The 20292-nt window shown below is 41.3% G+C and overlaps 1 protein-coding gene across 1 annotated transcript in view; it reads right to left on the bottom strand.

Annotated features, from left to right (window-relative positions):
• nampt1 (nicotinamide phosphoribosyltransferase 1) overlaps positions 1–20274 on the bottom strand; it is a 21161-nt gene extending 887 nt beyond the window's left edge. The window contains exons 1-11 of the mRNA XM_029461746.1: positions 20120–20274; positions 14779–14935; positions 13164–13267; positions 10849–10977; positions 7357–7515; positions 6871–7007; positions 3823–4048; positions 3534–3653; positions 3291–3431; positions 2940–3074; positions 1–2724 (exon numbers count right to left, since the gene is read on the bottom strand). The exon at positions 1–2724 is cut by the window's left edge and continues 887 nt beyond it. Of these exons, the coding sequence (XP_029317606.1) occupies positions 2614–2724; positions 2940–3074; positions 3291–3431; positions 3534–3653; positions 3823–4048; positions 6871–7007; positions 7357–7515; positions 10849–10977; positions 13164–13267; positions 14779–14935; positions 20120–20173 (1473 nt within the window). The 5' untranslated portion in view covers positions 20174–20274 and the 3' untranslated portion in view covers positions 1–2613. The remainder of the gene's footprint in view (positions 2725–2939; positions 3075–3290; positions 3432–3533; positions 3654–3822; positions 4049–6870; positions 7008–7356; positions 7516–10848; positions 10978–13163; positions 13268–14778; positions 14936–20119) is intronic.
• Between the last annotated feature and the right edge of the window lie 18 nt (positions 20275–20292).

Raw genomic sequence — 20292 nt, 5'->3', positions numbered from 1 at the left:
GGTTGTTTTGACAAAAAATAATAATAGTATTATCTTCCAAACCTGCCCCTCTGCTTCCAGTCTAACTAGCGGATGTATGTACAAGTGAGAAGGCAGTATGGCCACGTCGTTCGATAATAACGTTATTTACTGCGATATTTCTGGCATTGTTTCTCTCCTTTGTCATACAAAATAATACTTCTCTGAGGTAAGAACTGAGACAGTATCAAAATAGTAAAACAGAGTTTTACTAAAATGCACCCCATAATTGGGAAAGAAAAACTGTGTTGTTACTCCAAAACTGACATAACAGTGGTGACAGTGGGAAAATAAAAGAGTAGGAAAATAAAGAAAAAACAGTTTGACATTGTTTCAGTGCTCGACTAATTGTGTTGTGAGCCAGAGACGAGAGATGGGAGTCAGTGACATGGCAGGCTTCTTCAAGGTCTTTGCTAAAATCACAGAGAACTAGCAGGGTCAGTGTCCATGGAGGTAAAGTGAATAAAGTGACTGATGGCTCGAGGGGCAGACACTTAGCTGTGGTAGACACTCCCAAGGAGAGAATATGTGAAGCTATGAATGTTAAGCGGCTGAATGTCTGAAAAGACTGTGCAGGCAGACAATAAACCATTACCTGCAGTTTGGACCGTTTAAGACAGTCTGCAGCCATGCTAGCAGCTCAGTGAGACTATACTGTCAGCATGCTAACAATGACAATGCTAACATGCTAGTATGATGGGTTTAGTTTTATTTAAAAAGGGAAAATGCACATTAACCAACATGAGGACTTGAGTCCATCGTGTAAATATGGCAGATTTAACCGTACACACTCTGGCAGGACTACCATGTTCACCATCTTAGTTTAGCGTGTTCGCATGCTAACATTTGCTAATCAACACACAAAATACAATGGAAGCTAATGGGGAATGCTGGTAATTGTGCAGGTATATAGGATTAAATCAAAAAAGGTAGAATTAGAATTTAGATAGGTGGGAGGAACACTGCACACAGCCTGAAAAAATCTGCCAAATATCTTGTTTCCTGTGATGTCACCAGCTCCTCTTAAATCCCTCCTAGCTCTGCGACAGGAACATCCCTTTACATTGCCCAAAGGATAAAACAGGCGTCACTACTGTATCGCCACCTGTCTGTCACCACTTGGTGTCTCCTTTCAGAATAAAAGGCCGGCAAAGTAAAAATGAAGAGTGTCCTCTATTCGCCCGATCAACAAGTACATTTGCATAATAGGAATACTACACAGTCCTTTAAAAAGGAAGAAAATCTCAGCGCGCACACACACACACACACACACACACACACAGATCCAAGCACACACACAGTAGAACCAACATTAACAAACATTTCAGAACAAGGAGCCACATAATCTTTCATAAACACAAAGTTAGATCATCTTCATTCCAGTGAAGACCATTTCTGTGATGTATTTTCTTTTTTTTTCTTTTACATGAACTTATACAGTAAAGACTGGTTTCCAGAGCATTCACCGTCTTGAAGACCCAATTTGAAACTTAAGCTTGTTAATTAAGTTTTGTAAAGATTTGGGGCTTTGGCAACTGATGAAAATAAGCCTTTTATAACGTTCTCATTCATTATATTTCACGTGTGTCTGAAATTAAAGAAACATTACAAACCTCCCTTTGTGATCGGCTGAATCCTCTCTCTATGAACAGAATTTGTAATTATGCGTTATGATTGGACCTCCAGGAGGTGAATGCTCTGTGGCCAACGTAATGGCAAGTAGATGATCATATGTATACCTTCAGAGATGCACCTATAACATTTTTATTTGGTGGAGTAAAAGTACAAAATATCCAGGTAGTACTTGATAGCTGTTGGTCTTGTATAATTTGGGCCGTAGCTACTGATTAAAAGCAAGAAAAGTAAGGGAATTAATTCCTTCATTGCTCATAATTACAGTCTAAGTTTTCAGGATCTTCCGTTCCAGTGAATGTTATCGGTGCACCGTTATATACCATGATCATCATTTTCTTCCTTCACATAAAAGACAAAGCTAAGTAGATTCAGACATGTATTTCTTTTCTCTAAACAGTTCTGTACACAATACACGGGGCGCGGTCATTGGTGCGGGTGTGGCTTTATATTTGTCGGTCTCTTTCTTACCATCTGCTATCTTTCTCTCTTTCTCTCACCGTGGGTTCACTCCGCACGCAGCTGCCAGGAGCTCATTCACAATCATCGTATTCAGTGCAACGCGGCAAAGTTCAATTTGGGGGCAGTGCCGCGTGGGAGTGAACTTCTATCCCTCCTGTCGCTTACTGTACCTCACACATTTTATTCTCTTTCTCCTCCCCCCAACTCACCCGTGTGAGGTTTTCTCCGTTCATCAGTTGAATGCGAGTTTCCAAATTCCCCCCCTACTCTGATGCAGAACCAACAACGGCGTTTAGGAACTGAGGGTGAAGACACGTGAATTTTAAGGGAGTTTTGGGCTTTTAGGAACGTTTTGGTGAGGGTGTTCAAGCTTTGGGAGTGGGATCTATTAGCGATGCACGCCACCTCCATTTTCGGAGGTTGCGTCGGAGGCCAAAAGGTGAAGGGTTGAGGGGGGAGGAGGGGGGTGGGGGTTTGTTTTGGGGTTTAGTAGCGCGGCGCTCAGTGCACTACTTCAAGCTCACTTTCTATGAGCTTAGCATTGTCTCTGACTTCGTCAAATGTGTACGTCTTCACAATCTTCCCGTTCTGAAAGACGGTGTGCAGCAGGTCCTGGAGAGGAATCGAAAAACAAGTTGGATGGAGGGTAAACAAAAGAAATACAGAAGGACAGATGACAAGGGGGGGGGGAGAGAGGGGGAAACAGAAAATGTGAAGGTGAGAGAAGAAGCAGGTCAGCATCTGTGAAACGTAATTCTTTGTGCTAGACTTGAAAACATTTTCTATGTGCAAAAGTGTCTGTGTGCTACTGTAGGCCTTGAACTCACCACGCCAAACTCCTCCAGGTCGCCCTTTCCCTCCTCCAGGGTGACAAAGTCTCCACTCTGAGTCCGGTGCAGAGACAGGCGACCTTTCTTTGACCTCTTGTTGGGGTCCGCCACTGGGTCCTTGAACACATTCACCTTTTCACAACACACAGAAAAAAAGAAAATAAATCACATTTCGAACGGAAAGGGAATTTCAAATCATGGGTTTAAGCAAAGTTCTGTACTGATATATATAAAAAGCCTAAATCAAATATGAACCATTTCTTTTTTTTAAGATGATTTTTTTATTTATTAGTACAGCTGAAAATAAACAAAAAGCCAGTTAACACATTGTGACGCATCAGTACTCACCCCCAGTCCGTTAGTGACCACGTAGCTGCACTTGAAGGAGCAGTTGAGCAGATCTCTGGTCAGCTTCTGCAGCAGAGCCCCTCCGGACCCGAAGGAAATGTTCTCAATGGACCATTTGTGTTGCTTCATACCCTCCACTATCTGTTGAAGAACACACACGGTAACATTAAGTAAGAGTTTTGTTCTGGGAGAGTTGCTGCTCCCAGTGCATTGCATCAATCAGTGCGCAGCATGTGTCTCTACCTCTTGCAGTGTGTTGATATCAACTCCGTCACCTTGTATGACTCTGATGTAAGGAGGGAGAACCTTATAACCTTTGGAGTTCTCCGTTGGAATAAACTTCTTACCGAGGATCTCCAAAACCTGACACAAGTAAAAGAGAGTGAGGTGGAAATAAAGGGACGTTAGTGTGTTTTAAATAGTGTTTCAGGATATAGAAAAGTTTCACAATACTCTTTGGCATTGTTTCAGTATTTTGGATATTGTGTTAACACTAGTTGTAAGCTCTTAGTTGAAAAGACAAGTTGTCCACCTTCAAAACGGTGTCCAGCGGGTTTCCTGAGTCTGGTCGGACAACCAGCGGGGCATCTGCACTGCGCCCCTCTATCAGAGATCTGAGGTCTTCTCCCCAGATCTTCTCACAGGCGTTGTAGATGTCGTAGCTGTCGCTGACGATGGAGACGGGCACGTTAGGAAACTGCTTGATGATGTGCTCAAAGGCGTCTTTTTCATGGTCCTTCCCCCACGCTGTGATGGTACTGGAGAGAGAACGGCAGGTACATCATTATTCTATGTGTGACAGTCATTTCTCCATCCATATGGTGGATAAAAAAACATCCCATATTGTGGACAACGTCTGGGGTTGGTTTGAGTGCTGTGCCTCTCCATGAACAAAATAAAGTAATAATAGAAGAATGTAAACCACTTTCCATTTAAAAAATAAAGAAGGAAATGAGTGAGCGGTTCAATAGCAAGAACTTTAGATTAGTTATCTGTTTGGATGAAAGATCAGATCAAGAACAGGAGGAGATCATTACATTGCATTTTCAAATTTGAAATAACATTTGAATATTATCAACCTTAAAGCAGAGTTGGTGAAAGTAAAATGTCCAATGGCTTTTCCATTTTCAGTTTTATATTGTGAGAGAATGCAAATTGCATAGTTGAATTTTATTTCAATTTTGACTAATGCATAAGTAAGAAAAATGCTTTTTGTGAGATTGCCTTTAAACTATAATTGAGTCCACCGAGTGGTTCCACACGACTGATGACGGGAACAAGACCTTCATGAGATGTTAATGCCACAGATCGCCCAGAAGAGGGCAGTGCACTCCAGGTATTAGTTTTGGATGACGCCACATCTGCAACTGAATTGTGTTTTCTGAAGGTTAAAATAGGTCTTTAGTAAACACCTGAGATACTACATTAATTACTGTTAAAAGGCAACGCAAGGACACACACACACACACACACACACACACACACACACACACACACACACACACACACACACACACACACACACACACACACACACACACACACACACACACACACACACACACACACACACACACACACACACACACACACACACACACTTTTATACTTTATTAAAGTCTAATCAGGCCCTGAAGACAGTTTCCATTATATGTGATTTAGTACTTGACATTCTGTTATGATTTTAAAATAAAACTAGAAAATGTTGGAATACAATTTGACGCAAACAACAGTAACGTTCTAAATAGTACCTCTGATTCTTTTTAATTTTAAAGAGAAAGTCAAGAGTCAACACTCAAAGTTTGGTGCATAAGCGCTCTGAAGGTAACACACCTCTGCTCTAAAACACCCGCCCATCCCCTTTCCTTTTATGTCAAAATCAAAGTGGAAATTCACTGTGACTCCTCCCTCTGAGGTAGCAACCAAACAGACTTTAGGAGAGGGGTCATTGCATAATGGTTACTATGACAGCTACTGCCACCATCCCACAATGCACTTGTGTGGGGAAGAAGGGTGCGCTGGAGCAGCAGTAACTGCCCTGGTGGCAAGGAAGAAGCGACCGTGCGCATGAGAGCGAAACAGAAAGACTGTGTGTGTGTGTGTGCAAGATAAATGGATTAGTGCCATACAACAACAGCAGACACATGTGAGTGCCAGGGCATGTGCGTCAGCAGCAGCCAATAACAGGCCCATTGACAAGCTGAGGTAGATGAACCAGATAATAGTGCGAGGGTGACCAAGCTCGAATCGGGGGAAGCAAATTAACACCAACCTCAGCCAAATGACGAGTAAATTCTCACTCTGGCTGATAAATTCCCTCCATCAACAGCTTTGGCAGACAACCAAGTGCAATTTTAAAGTTTTTGCATCTTGAAAATCTACTTTGTGGTTGAAAAAGTTTGCACCCAGGCCTGGCTCTTAGCCAAATCAAGAAGTATCTCACCAGCGATGAAGGGAGCAGAGACGTGCCTAATGTTCCCCTGTTCTTTCTGTGGACACATTATGCCGATCATTAGCAACGTTTACGGGAATTTAGCTGCCTCCAGGGGTTGAGTTCCTGCAAACCTTACACATCCCTGAAAAAGGAGCGTCCTTTATTTAACCACGGGATTCTCTCATTACATTTTTTTTTTAAAAGTGTGTTGGTTTACATGAGTGATTGTGTAGATGAAACTCCATACTGTGTTGAAAATCAAGCAAATTTCAAGGAGTATTTCCGACTTCAAGCAAATTACTAACCTTAAAAACATAACCGGTAAAATTAAGCATTTTCCAAAAACTTTAAGTCTTTGTCCAATTACTGTTAACCCCCCCCTACCTCACTGACCTCGTGCACCTTCATGCTTCTACCTGTAACCTCAGATCTGCCGACGCCAACCTCCTCGTAGGGCTGCACGATTACGGCCAAAATGATCAATATTGAGATCACTATTATTCCTTGCCAGAATATTTTTATTGCACGTTTTAAATAATCAGAGCGCTGCTTTCACTTCCATGTTGAGCTACATTCCTACTAATGTACAAATGTTTGCATCAAATAAGATTCTTCTTCACCTAAAATCATCTCCTCGAAGCAAAATATAAAGAAAAAAGTACCAAAACCTTTTTAAATCTGTGATCCATTAGTTCTTTTTGTCTTTATCATTATTCATTATTATTATTATTATTATTACTTTTACGGTTTCCTTTAATTTTTGTGACCAAATTTTTATTGGTTTACCTTTTCACTCCTTTTGCATTCATTATAGACATAACATATGAAGTAACTGAAATATTGTGTTGACATTACATAACGCATATACATCTATTCACTAAGGTAATCATATATGCATTATAAATAGCTGCACGGTCTCTGTTTGTATTACCATGTTAAGTGCCTTTATGTAACTTATTAAGCGCTATACAAATACAAAGTATTATTATTAGTGTTGAGCATGTTGCACTTCTACTGCTGTAATAATTAAACGCTGTGTAGCTGAGGAATGTGGGGTACACGGAGAAACACACACGCAAGGCTCAATAAGCAACATGAAACAAATAAAATGTTGAGAAAGGTGTGTGTGTGTGTGTGTGTGTGTACCTGTGCTCTGCAGCAGGCACTGAGAAGCCTGGCACGGGGTCCTTGGTGCCGTAGTACTTCTTAATGACTCCGATGCCGGCGACCGTGTCTGTGCCCTTGAAGTTGACCAGATGGGCGGAGGCTCCGATGCCCGCAGTCTGCAAATAGGAGGGAGATAGTGTTATGCGAGATAAAGGGCGGACTTTTTCATTTTGTTGCTATTTTTTTTATTTCACACCTGTGATGTCACACAAAAACATTATATATTTGACCAAATGATTCCAACTCACGGTGCACAGTGTGACATGGTTGAAAGGTCCGGGGAAAGCTAGTAAGTGGACCTTGAGTTGGGACTGTTTTTGTCGAGCTACTGTTTCCAAGGTCAGGAATTCCCTTTGAAGCTTAGCATTGCTTTTGTAAAATAGAAACATCTGAAGGTTTCCACCGTAAGGCTAAGCACCACCTCAACACTATCTGCTGTATGATATATACACAGGGCAAGTTCACCTCTTGTGAGGAGACGCCCCTGTAGCCGAAGTCATGTAGTTTATACGCCAGGCCCTCCAAGTTCCCAGAAGTCTCCAGGAGGTACTTGGCGAGGATCTTCTTCTGCTCTCTGGAGTTGGTGGCCACAGTGATGGGGTACCAGATCTGAACCAGGATGGTCTGATGGAGGGAAGGAGGACAGTCCAGTTTACTACATATTTATTTTTTATTTCAGGGTGTCAGAACATTTCAATGCAAAGGCTCATTTCTTCTGATTTCACACGTGCACCTATGATTACAAGTATATCCCAGTCCTTAGTGAAAACAATCATTTACTGAGCCTATTTAAACAAACACTTCTATGTGAACATTAAATGAAAACGGCCGAAGTTGCAGCAAAAGTGTTTTTTCAGCACCGAATTGACCAATGGATGTCTGCTCCAATCGTCCTGCTTTCCCAGTATTCAACTGGTATTAAAACCTAAAACTAACAAGCTCAGAGGGATCAAAGGGGAATGCTCATTCACACAAGACAAACTCTGGGGAGAATACATTCCACGATGCCTCATGTCAACTCTGAAACGGAGTCACAGTCCAAACAAATGGCTTATCTGTACTCACCACCAGCTGGGAAATTTCATGAAAACACACGGCTGAACGATATGGGGAAAATAAATGAATTGCCATCTTTTAGGAACACTATTGCTATTAAGATTTAGTATGAGAGTTTCCCAAGCCATTTTCACTTGGTAGTACTGTGACCGTTTCTTCATCTACTCTCGTTCGCATACGTCACGTGGAGTGTAGGGCAGCGCGTCTACAACCTTTACTAGGTAAAGAAATCAACCTAATATGGTGACCACTGGGTCACGCCACAACATGAAACTGTAATGGCAACATTTTATAACTTATATGAAACGGCTGTGTGTGTGTATAGTAGGAATGACAGCTAAGTATAAGTGTGTCGTACCTCATTAAAAGCAGCTAGAGAGAGCATGACAAACATTTAAAAACACCAGGATGTACAAAGATTTTTGCAAACTTCCAGCTCTAATTTCTAAACTTCGCCTGCTAATACTATGCAGTGTGTGTCTTCACCCTCCGGCAGCGAGCGGGTCACATGCCTACTCAGACTTAATCATGATCTAAACTATAACATGGACTCATGTGACTGCCAGAGCGAAGTCAACCACACACACACACACACACACACACACACACACACACACACACACACACACACCACACCCACACAGTCATGTGCCCTATGCCTATAACATGAGCCTTGTTTCCTTGTCATGACTTGAGCTTATAACACATCTAACTGTTTTTGTGTTGAATTGAATACTCTTAGAATTAAGCTGGTTGTGACATTTCTATAATATGAAATGCACAACGTGATCATCGTGTGACCGTTTGTCAGGGGTAATAATATCTCGGATGGTAAAATGAGACCGCAATACGGCAAAAACAACACTTGGGAGGAATGTGTGCATACACAAACACATGCACGTGCCAACATAACTTCTCAGGTCAACGTCGCAGAACAAAATGAAGGGAGATAAGGAACGAGAGCTGGGGGGGTTGGAATGAGGAAGGTAAGCGGGAAGGAGAGTCAAAAGAGCAAGAAAGGCATAAAGAAAAAAGAGAACGTGACAGACAGATTGACAAAGAGAAGAAAAGGAAAGTAAAAGAAGAAGTGACAGCAAGAGTGAAGGGGAGACAAGGACATCGGACTGAAGGCTAGGGCTAATTTTACATGAGCCATAAAGAATGACTCTGTGTGTGTGTGTGTGTGTGTGTGTGTGTGTGTGTGTGTGTGTGTGTGTGTGTGTGTGTGTGTGTGCATGTATTTATATCAGCCGTGGAGACTGTGTGTTGTGTATCCAAATTTATCAAGACAGTGCATGTGTGTTGGGATTGCGCTCTCGGCTGAGGATGACCCAGGTCCAAGCACTGCTCTCTTTCATTGGTGCATAAAATGATATTATTATAATTGAGCGTTTCTGTATCAACTTATAGATCCAAATGTGAGATACTTCAGTACAAAAAGAGATGGATCGACTTATCAAAGACAAATCTGTAATAAGTGTCTGTAAGACTTTCACAAATATTCCTTTGTACAGAAGGTCAAAAGCTTTTCTTCTTGCATCAATGGATGGAATCAAAGAAAGCTTGTTTCTTTTTAATCATATTCTAAGAAAATGCTGCATAATTCATCTGTGGCAGAGGTCAAACCAGATATTTATGAATAGGGAAAGAGAGACAGAGAGAGGGTTAGTAAAAGCAGAGATGGAGTGAAGGTATTGCAGCTCATGGTAAATGAATTTAGCTCTGCCGAGTCATTGAGGACAGTCTGTTCATGCGGCATTAAGTTCATAAGATCTTACTCATCTCGGGAGGACTTGCACAGTGCATTCTCTCATCGTAATAAAAGCAGCACTGAGGAGGCTGCATTAGACGCCAGACTGCCTGCTTCAAATCACCAAAAGCTATTTTACAGCTGTACTTCCCCCCCCCCCCCCGACAAAAAAAAACACAGTCATGTTGTTTGTGTGTTTTAAACATTCTGATATCACTTGATAAGATGACACGCGTTTGTACATTTTTGCCTAGGTTAGACGAGTGGATTGATGCCACTCTCGTGTCTGTACTGTAAATATGAAAAGTATAAAAAATGGAATAGAATATCAGGAAGTATAATACCGTGCTATTAACTGAAAAAGGATAGAAGGCTTCAAAGTAATTCCTTTACAGGTGAACCTTGTGCCTTTACACAACTTAAAAGGCAAAGTGAATACATTTGACACACACTCCTTACACGGTTCAGAATCATTTCAAAGATGTGCTGCCTCAGAGAACGGAACATTGTTCAGGTCAAGGTTTTATTTATAGAAATAAATTATTTTACCAAGAGTTTCTTTAGCACCTACTGTATGTATATCTCTGCTTTGGCACTTTTCAGCCAACCTGACTTTTGGCTGCCGTTACGACACATCTCTAAGCAGTGGTTAAGCAATAAGCCGTGGCAGTGAGATTTAAGGACATACTGTAAGAGGTGTCGTTGGGCGTGCTGCCAAGTTGAATAGTTTATAGCTTTTATAAAACTGTTAACTCTCCATTGTAATAAAAAGGGCATGAATGTTGCCAAAGGACAGTATTTAGCCTTAAATCAATAATCAAATAAAGCTAACCATTAAATCTTACTTATATCCCCTGCAATGTCGTTTTCATAGCAATACAAGTAGCACGTTCAAATCTAAACTGTTATATGAGGGCGGAGCGGTGAGAAGTGTACAATTGCTTTCAACTTCACAAAGCGAATCCAGAGCTGAAGATTAAGTCAAATTTGAAGCGGCTGACGTTTAGTCCCCAGTGAGGGTCCAGTTCAGAGTCCTACATTAACCACAATGCAACAAACAGTACATGTGGTTTAGACACTACCTGCCCGACGCACTCTAATCGAACAATAGACTTGTGTCATGTCGGGACCTACGTGCAAAACAAACTTACCTCCACCCAGTTGGTGAGCCAGTAGCATTCAGGGTCTGTGCTCTCCACTGTGAACAGAACGTTGCCTCGAGGAATGACGCTCCCCTCTGGCACTGCCTTGATTTCAATAGGCAGGTGTCCATTGTATTTCTGTAAACACACACACACACACACACACACACACACACACACTATCAGAATCAGATTTACCCTGTGGCAATTCCTTACAAAATGTCAGCATTTCTATCTCGATTGAGACGACCCGAAAAAGGAAATTGACACACATTTGGAAGGCGACACAGTTTCGGGTGAGATTCGACCTTCACACGCTTCCTGCTTGGGAGCAATGTGGACAGGGTATGAAACAGAATTTCTGCTTTTCGAAACCTGGTCTGAAGCAAACTTTGTGTAGCATTTCACACTGAAAGAAGGTGTGCATTGGAAGAAAGCCACTGAATCCACAAGTAACAGATCATAGTCATAGCCATAATACATACCACTACCAAGAGCGAGCAGCATTTGTATGGGCCTGAATGTATGTGCTGGTTTATAGATGATCAACATGAAGTGAAGGGGGATTTGCGAGAAGAAAAAGACTGCCAGATTGAGGGCTGATTCAGCCATGTGGTATGCGATGATGACAAAGGGAAAACTGAGTATAAATAAGAGGTTTATTAATACTTCACCTCACTTGAGAAAATACTTTGCCACTACAGAGCTCTGTGCTCTCTCCAAGGTGCTGAAACATGGATATATAAACTGGCTGTGACATTTTGTAGTTGCGGAATCCGACTTTTTATCTCAAGAATAGTACCGTATTTTCCGCACTATAAGGCGCACTTAAAAGCCTTTAATTTTCTCAAAAAGCGACAGTGCGCCTTATAATCCGGAGCGCTTTATATATGGATTAATTCTGGTTGTGTTTACTGATCTCGAAGCGATTTTGTGTGGTACACGGCGCTCTGTCAAAATGTTTTAGTACGACTTTTGTAAACTACAAAGCCGCACTGTGCTGCTTATTTCTATGTTTATAGAGTTGGGACATGTTTTTTGACTCAGAGTGAGCGCTCATTGGTTTGTTGGTTTGCTGGGGGCGTGTCAGAGTGAGCGCTTCTGCTTTGCGAGGATCTTTGTTTACGGAGCTGCGAGATCAACACGTGGAGCAGAGACGCTAAAAAACTGTGTTTGTGTCTGTGATGCTTGAGCCTTGGAAACTATTTGTCTTTTTACGAAGTAAAATAAGAACAGTAAAGTCAAGAAAGCAAACCTTGCATCTTTATTGGAGGACTTTTGCATGTTAGCTAACTGTCTAGCTACGCATAGGGATACGCGCTGTACTTGCATAACACGCACCGCTTGCAGCATTACGGCTACCGTAGTCAGGAGCGTCGCGGAGTAATACATACTGTGCTTCACCATAATATTACAGTGTGTGTGTATAAGGACCCCAAAATGGCACCTGTCAAGAGACACGTTTACGACGCGGACTTCAAACTCAAGGCTATCAGTCACGCAGTAGAACATGGGAATAGAGAGAATTCAACATTAATGAATCAATGGTACGGAAGTGGAGGAAGCAAGAAGACGACGTTTGATTTGGCGGTATCAGACTGTTTTTTTTACGTGTTACAACTGAACAAGGTTGGGAGTTATTGTGAATACGCTCATTAACGTTTGAACAATGTTGAGTTATTGTGAACACGTTTAATAAAGTTTGACTGACTGACTTATCTGACTGTTTTGTTTCGCTTAATGCGCCTTATAGTCCGGTGCGCTTTATATATGAAAACAGATCGAAAATAGACCATTCATTGACAGTGCGCCTTATAATCCAGTGCGCTCTATAGTGCGGAAAATACGGTACTAGTTAAGCCCTAATCTCTCTTCCTATGGAAAGGCGCAAAAACAAATGTGGTTTAGATTTATCTTATTTTAGCGGGTAGGCTTTCATTACGCATCAAGAAAATGTTTTTAGAAGATAGCCACCAAGCGCCTTCTGAAAATGTATACATGTCTTCTTTTTTAGCCCCACTCCACTCATGCAGAATGTGACCCTTGTGACAGTAATCAGATTGCGAGCTTCCTCTATTATGTGTTTGCTGACTGTGTGCGTTTGTGTACATGTCCTAGACGGACCTCGAGCCCTCAGAATGTATCATGTGCAAATATTAGCTGGCACCTGTGTGTATTTACTTGTATACCTAGTTCCAACTTCCAGCCTTTTCCTCAATAAAGCCATTCCTAGAAAATAGTCTCATGGAAACTTCCAACAAATACAAATAAAAATGGTTTTGTACAACCTCAAAGTATCACATTGAAACAAAGCTTCTCTTTACCTCCAAAATGTAAGTCCACCCCTTCTCATTGAAAACATCATCCTGGAAGTGTTCTCTGTAGACCTCCTTTGCCTCCTGGATCTTCTCTGGGGTCACGACCTTTCCTAGAGAAGAGGAAGTGTTGTTGGAGAAACACACAATGTTAGAGAGAAGTCACTGGAACGCTACTCTACTGTCCACTGTTGTAATTCAATTAGAAGCATCCCGTGCATGTTGACAAGACGACTTTATCCGAACACACACCAATTCACCTCCTCATTTCAAGTTTCCAAGTGATGTTGTCCCCATAGGGAAAGATATAGATGAATGCAAGCTGGATATTTCAAACTTAAAATGAATAGAGGGGAAACAGCTAGCCTCGCTCTGTTCAAAGGTAATACAAAGCTGCCGACTGCAGCCTTTTAAGCTTGGTTGTACAGGGGGATGAGTAAAAAAAATTGTAAAATGTGTTTCCCTTTAATGTGAAACATTGAAAGTCCTAACATTGAGGTTTTCTTATACGGCGGTTTAGGTGAACAGGTCCTTCTTTCACTTTCACTATGATGAAAAATCCCATTCACGTTTTCTGCTGCACCACACCCTTGACTAAAGGACAGTTGGAGAAGATTACATTTCACTCCATGACTCAATCTAGAAGAATCAGCATGCACACTTTTGGTTTCATGAGTTTGAGGATCGGGATGCATCTCTAATAGTTGGGCTCCTCATTGAGCTCTGAGGGACGCTCTGCGCAGACAGCTGCTCTTTCTCCCCCGTACGGTGGACGAGCAGCTGTGCTTTTGTCTTCATGCGCTCTGTTCTCCCTGGCTCTCTGTCTCCCCCGCACCTCTGCTACCGCACCGTGAAATCCTCTTAAGAGACAGGAGGGGAGAAGCGTGCTTTCATTCTTTTGACTCCTTCTCTTTCCGTCTCTCTTGCTCTCTCTCATGCCCTTCGGGATCACGCTGACGAACTTAAACATTCACCTTCACAAACTTGAGTTAATTGGAGCATTGCATTATACCTCGCCTCATTTCGGTCTTTTCTCACTTAACCTTATTCTTCTTAACCTGCTGGCTTTGTGCTATGCTCTGTACAGACTAATCAATGTGAAGCACATTGTAACCTTCTTGATTTTTAAGTGAGTAAAAAGGGACACAATAGAAAGCACCTGCCCTGTTGAAGTGTCCTTAAGCAATACACTGAATTTTGAGCAGAGTCAGACATGCAGTTTAACAGCTGACCCTTCACTACCCTGACCTTGTCCTGGAGATGAAAGGATAAAAATGCTCCCATGGGGACCAATAACACACCACAAAAGGCTTTTGGTATGTGCCCCGATTGCAAACGGAGACCCACTGGACAACAGTAGAACAGTCTACGGGGCAGTGTCCGTATTTAATTTGTTTAGTTGACTGGAAACACATTTATATTTACACAACTGTGAAGAATCATTAACAGAGACCAAACCTAAAAGCTGCAGAGTCATTCAGTCTGCCAGCGTTTGAAGCTCCAACTGGGTTTCAGGTGGGCGCTTCAGTGCCGTGCTCAAGGGCACTTTTTATTCCATCGCAAATACAATACAAAACACAGGAACCTTTTGAGCGGCGTATTTTATTTGTGAGCTCGGACTTACCTTTTAGGAATTTGTTGAGGATGTACTGCAGGCCGTAGAAGACGGTTTTGTCATATTTGACTTTTCTGCTTTTGGTGGAATCGGTCTTCCTCTCACGGCACTCGAAGTAGGAGTACACTTTACTCGTGTTGGGGGGGTACTGTTTGTAATGTGTGACCTGCAGAGACAGAGCAAACATCAAGGAAGTGAGACATGTTTGCATTTACAATAAATAAACTGATAATACTAATATAACATGCATGCACGTAATCTGATGGTAATATCATACAGTTCCCTCACAACAGATGCTATGTGAAGATTTATCAAGAGCCCCTTTTAAATGTATAAGTGTGGGCAGGAAGCCAATGTTTTTATGCCCCTGAACCCCACCAACAATCATTGTTTGATCCTCCTAAGAGGTATTAAAGGACATTTGTAAGGCTTGTTTTAAAATTGTTAGATAACATGGAGAAATGTTGATTGCAAATATACAATGTACAATGAGGGATGTACACATTCTCCAGTATTCTACTTTGTGATGATCTTCTAACCTACTGTCAACTGACTGATGCCTGAAACATTGAATCAAATGTGAAATCAAGTACTGCACGAGACATGTTTCACAAGCACAGAAAGAATGAACTGCTTGTATAAGTTATGTCAGCTGTAGCCATCTGGCCATCAAAATACAAAATGAATCCAGGGGTTTCCACAGAGTACACTGGGGCATTTGTGGATCAATTTCCACAAATATGGTTGCCTAAATGATGGTAACGGTTACAGCTCATTTTGTCATCTGACATTTGCTGTCCGCCTGATCTGCTTTTAAATATCCATAAAAAAATGGAACTTAACATGTTTAATGGCGATACATTTACAACCAGAGGTGGCAAGCCTACTGTCATACTGTACGTCTTACAGTGGCATTCAGGGAATACTACTATACAAGAAAATAAAGTTGTGGATCAGGGCTAGAAAAATTATTAGGTGACGAAGAAAGACATTTTACGACAGAAAATACAAGACTAAATGTATGTCTTGGGCTTGTTCTTTGAATATTCCCTTGGTAAACACTTAACTTCTCACCATTACGTTGGACGCGCAGGTAAAAACTTGTGTAAATGGCCTAAAGGCTACATCGTAAGTAGTGTGGGAACAAATCAACTCTTCACCCACAGTTTGGGAAGAAGTGCCGAGATAAATGTCAATGATCTACTCAGTTTCTTTGACCCCGTCTCTGTCCTTTCCTCTGGGCTTTTGAGGACTCAAAATAGAGTCAAGACACACAACATGACACTGCGCCTGACCATGTGTGCGTGTGTGTGTACACCATTCACTGGCCCACATGCCGATGTAGATACACAAACACTTTTTTTAAAATCACTAAGTATGTAACAATCTCTAGTTTGCAAGGCACACTAGCCAGACCTGATCCAGCATTATCCAATGGTGTTATTCACTTATTACCTAACACAATAGTATCATGACGCCACGGAACATCTTGGAATAAAATGGAAGTGGAACCTAGCTGATTATAAAATCATACAGCATGTAGTCTTGGTGATATATTAACTGAGATCTGGCATATTTTAATTTGTCTAGTATGAACACAATTGAAATGTCAAATCAAGACAGAAGTTGTTTGTAGTGGCGAATCCACAGAGAAGTATCACCGGACTCTGCAGTTCCCCTCATCTCTAAGGAGCGTTTTAGCATCTTTCAGCTCATTGTTGTTTTGGTTTATGCCTCATAACTTCCTTGTTTTCGTTTATTTCCAGCGAAAAAAATTCTGAAAGAGTCTCTATAGTCTTTAAATTAGAAACGCCTGCAGAAAATTAATATGCATTTGATCTGATTTTATCTGAAATATTAAAACCATCCTCCTTCTTTTGTCTGCACTATAAAACCCTGATGGTGAAGTCATTAAAAATGAAACATCCCTCAAATGACTCAGATATATTGACTAGAATATAGACACAAACAGCAGACACACGTATACAAAAAGACCAGGTGGAGTTGGTCACTTTCGATATCTAAATCTGGCCACCAGAAAGGATGTTTCTGTTTCTCTTTCCAAACAGCACAACATGAAGCTTGCAGCGCCTGGATTAATACTTAATGGCACCATCCCATTAACTAAATGTCACAGGTTAAACCCTCACTGTAGCCATTCTGCTCTGTGAAAATGGTTCCCCCACAAATCCTAGACCCCCACCTACTTACTCACTTTAATTCTCCCTGGATTTAAGCTTCAGAAAAATGTCATGTTACGTAAATGTGGTCATATGCCGACGACCTTGTGTTGTGGTATTGCGTTATGAACAATGACATCTTCCGTACACCTCCACCCTGTAGTATGTTCAAATCTGACAGACCCTTCACATCAAAGATAGACTCGTGCATGCGTTTGTTTCCAGACAATAGGCAAGCTTTGCTTTGGGGCTGAGATTCTCTTTTCAATTCAAACAGACAAAATACAAAAACATTAAAAGGTTCAGCTTGTTTTGATGTCCTGTGAACAAAGTGTGTGCGTCTTGTTGGTGTACGAGTCCGTAAATACCCGTTCTCTCTGTACAACGGTTGTGTTCAACATACACAAGCCACTTTCAATGACACAACAAGGCACACCCAAACACACGGTCCACTAAAGCTGCGTTCCAAATTGCATAGTTTTTCTTATTACTTTTAGTACATACTGTAGCTGCCCTTACAAAGTATGTACTGTTGCATGCAGTATGCAATTGGGACACATTAATTTGTCCTAACATGGCGCCTTGAACTTTGACCCTCTTGCTCATACATCTGCTTCGCAAAGGATTCTGGGTCAGAATTTATTTTTGACACACTGCATTTGACATACTATGTTTTGGGACATACTAAATCCTTTTCCAGCATACTAAATAGTATGGTAGTTTGCATATTGGAACTAGGGGTGTGAATCTTTAGGTATCACACGATTCCATTTTGATTCTTGGTCACGATTCAATTCAAAAATCGATCCTAGATTCAAAATGACTCCCGATTCAGAGCATAGGGGTGCTAATTTCAGGATCTATAACACTTATAAAAAGGCGGTGAGACAAATTATGGCATGAAAGCAGTGTAAAGTGTGTATATGGTATGCTTGGCTAACCGTTTTGTTTAAGTTTGTGTAACTCAACTGGCTGTTTAAAGAGACAATAACAGTATCCTGGCCTGGTATGGCAACACAGGTGCACCTCCCCTGGCAAAGACCTAACATGCCATTTGATCAGAAAACACCCAAATAATTTGTCTTTACCCTCATTTCGCTGCACTTTGCTCTCTTGACATGACAAGAAACAATGCAACGTTCTGTTTTAAATTGGACACACCTGGTAGCTAGATGAGAGCAATGAGAAATATGAAAAAATGAGTAATACCAGTTATATGTTTTGATAAATCATTGTTCTTGAAATTGCTTTTTGTAGTGCCTTTTCCTTAACCACTTCCCTTCACCACCGCTCAAGACAAGGCAACCTTGAAATTCTGTATAGGATGGAGCTATATCTGACACACTGTGAAAATGAAACTAAAACTATTCATTTACAAGAAATAAAAAACGAAAGTGTAACATAATATAGAATTGGAATCCAAGAAACAAAACCACATGTAATATTATAATTACCACGGTAATCACTTTGCCTACACTAAAGAAAACAAGGAATTTCCTTCATGAATCTAAGTGCAACATCGCTAAAAAATGGTAAAACTATATTTTCATTTGGTGGGGATATTTTAGAGGAAAGATACGGCAGTTTTCTTCTTGCATTAGTAGCTCCACTGCATGATAAAGCCTGTCCGTGAAAAGACCTCTGACCAAAACCTCACACACTTTCAGAGCATGTCTGGCTGAGAATCAAAAAGAGTGCATTAATAGACACAGGTTCATTACAATAGAGATATATATTATAGTAATAAAGCATTACTTTAACTGTAACTCAATTTGGGTTTTCAGCACAATAATACCCTTTGTGAATATTTTTGTGATGTTCTAAAAAATTATAGTAAACTTCCATTTTTTATCATCAAATTACCTCAATTATTATCTAATATAATTTATTTAATGAAATGTAATGTATACAACTATTAGCAGTATTGTATGTGCTGTTTATGAATCACAATAGAAAAAGGTGTCAGGTCCTTTGAAAATTAGCAGTATTTTATATGATATCTGGAAGTACAACCTCTGTGCACACGATTACAGTTTTTCTCTAGATATTTATATTACTGTTGAGGAAGTACCCAATAATTACACTACTCCTTGTAATAATTAAGTGTGTTGGTTCATGAACACATTTTTATGTTATGTAGTTACATCAGACTCCATTTAAAAGTTGACTGTTCATTTACCCAGTCGTTATGTGATCTCAGTATCAACCTTTCGGTTTTAATCTGTGCATTTTAGTTTTCAAACTCAACCTTCTGCTGGTGTCCTGACTCCCTCCCCCTTCCTTCCTGTAATTGTTGCCCTTCTGTTCTGTCCCATCAACACCATCACTGAACACTGTCACATGACTGCTGAACATGAACTGGCCTGGCAAACGTCCCGGCAACCACTTGCAACGTGAGATACATTTCTGCAAGTGCATTTGTGCGAGACTTACATTGTTAGTTTGCAGTTGGTCTTATGGTACGCTCTTTAACGTTACTCACTATCGTTTTTGCCATAGATGCTTAAAAAGCCTGTAGTCGACTGTTAACTATCGTTTAAAAAGGCACCGAGCGTGTCAATTCTAAGCAAGACTTTGGACTCAGAAAGCCTGGCAGTATCACCGAGCAGGCAAAGGCCATTGACTCCTTTTAACTTTCGGTTTTGGTTTCCCAAAAGTGAGGCATTGTCACTGGTAGTTGGTAGCGCCATGTTGGCTAACATTACGCCTGGTTGGGTTCTTGAATGAGACTTTATCCATTTGCAGTTCACCGGGCTAGCCATACACCACTAGCTAGCTGGTGGCTAATATTAGCTTTTTAAATATCAATCCCCTCTGTCTACCTTCTGCGCTCCCTCTCAGCTAGCAAGCTAGCTAACACAGCTAGCTTGCTCACCACTGTGACTAGCTAACTGGCTCCGCAATAACCAGCGGGTTTAGATATAAGTTAGCTAGCTCAAAGAGGGATGCTTGCTTTCTGAATTTGGTACCCCATCTCTGCTGTACCAGCCCTCCCCTTATCTTCCTCTTGCCAATTCGGCCTTCTGTGAACCGACGGAGACCGGCCACAGAGAGCAGTGTAATGGCCTTGGGACTGATGTTGAAACCACCTTGACTTTATCTATTTTCATCCATCAGCCGCTCCTTTCCACCCAGCCTCCCTCCGTCAGAAACCACAATGAGTACTTTACCTTGTATGAATCGGTCGCTAACAATATGCTGAAGTCGGCGTCTCTGTGCTCCATCTTTCCCCCCTCGGTTGTGAGTCAGTCGCAGCTGTCAGTGTGTTGCGTGCTGTGCTGCCGGGGACTCCAGCCTGTAGTGTAGGGGGAAGGACAAGCTGAGAGAACCGGGTGGGCGAAGG

Source organism: Cottoperca gobio, chromosome 23 (genome assembly GCF_900634415.1).
Source record: "Cottoperca gobio chromosome 23, fCotGob3.1, whole genome shotgun sequence".
NCBI classification, from domain to species: Eukaryota; Metazoa; Chordata; class Actinopteri; order Perciformes; family Bovichtidae; genus Cottoperca; species Cottoperca gobio.
The sequence above is the reverse complement of the archived record's forward strand: the minus strand, read 5'-3'. Positions and strand labels throughout refer to the sequence as shown.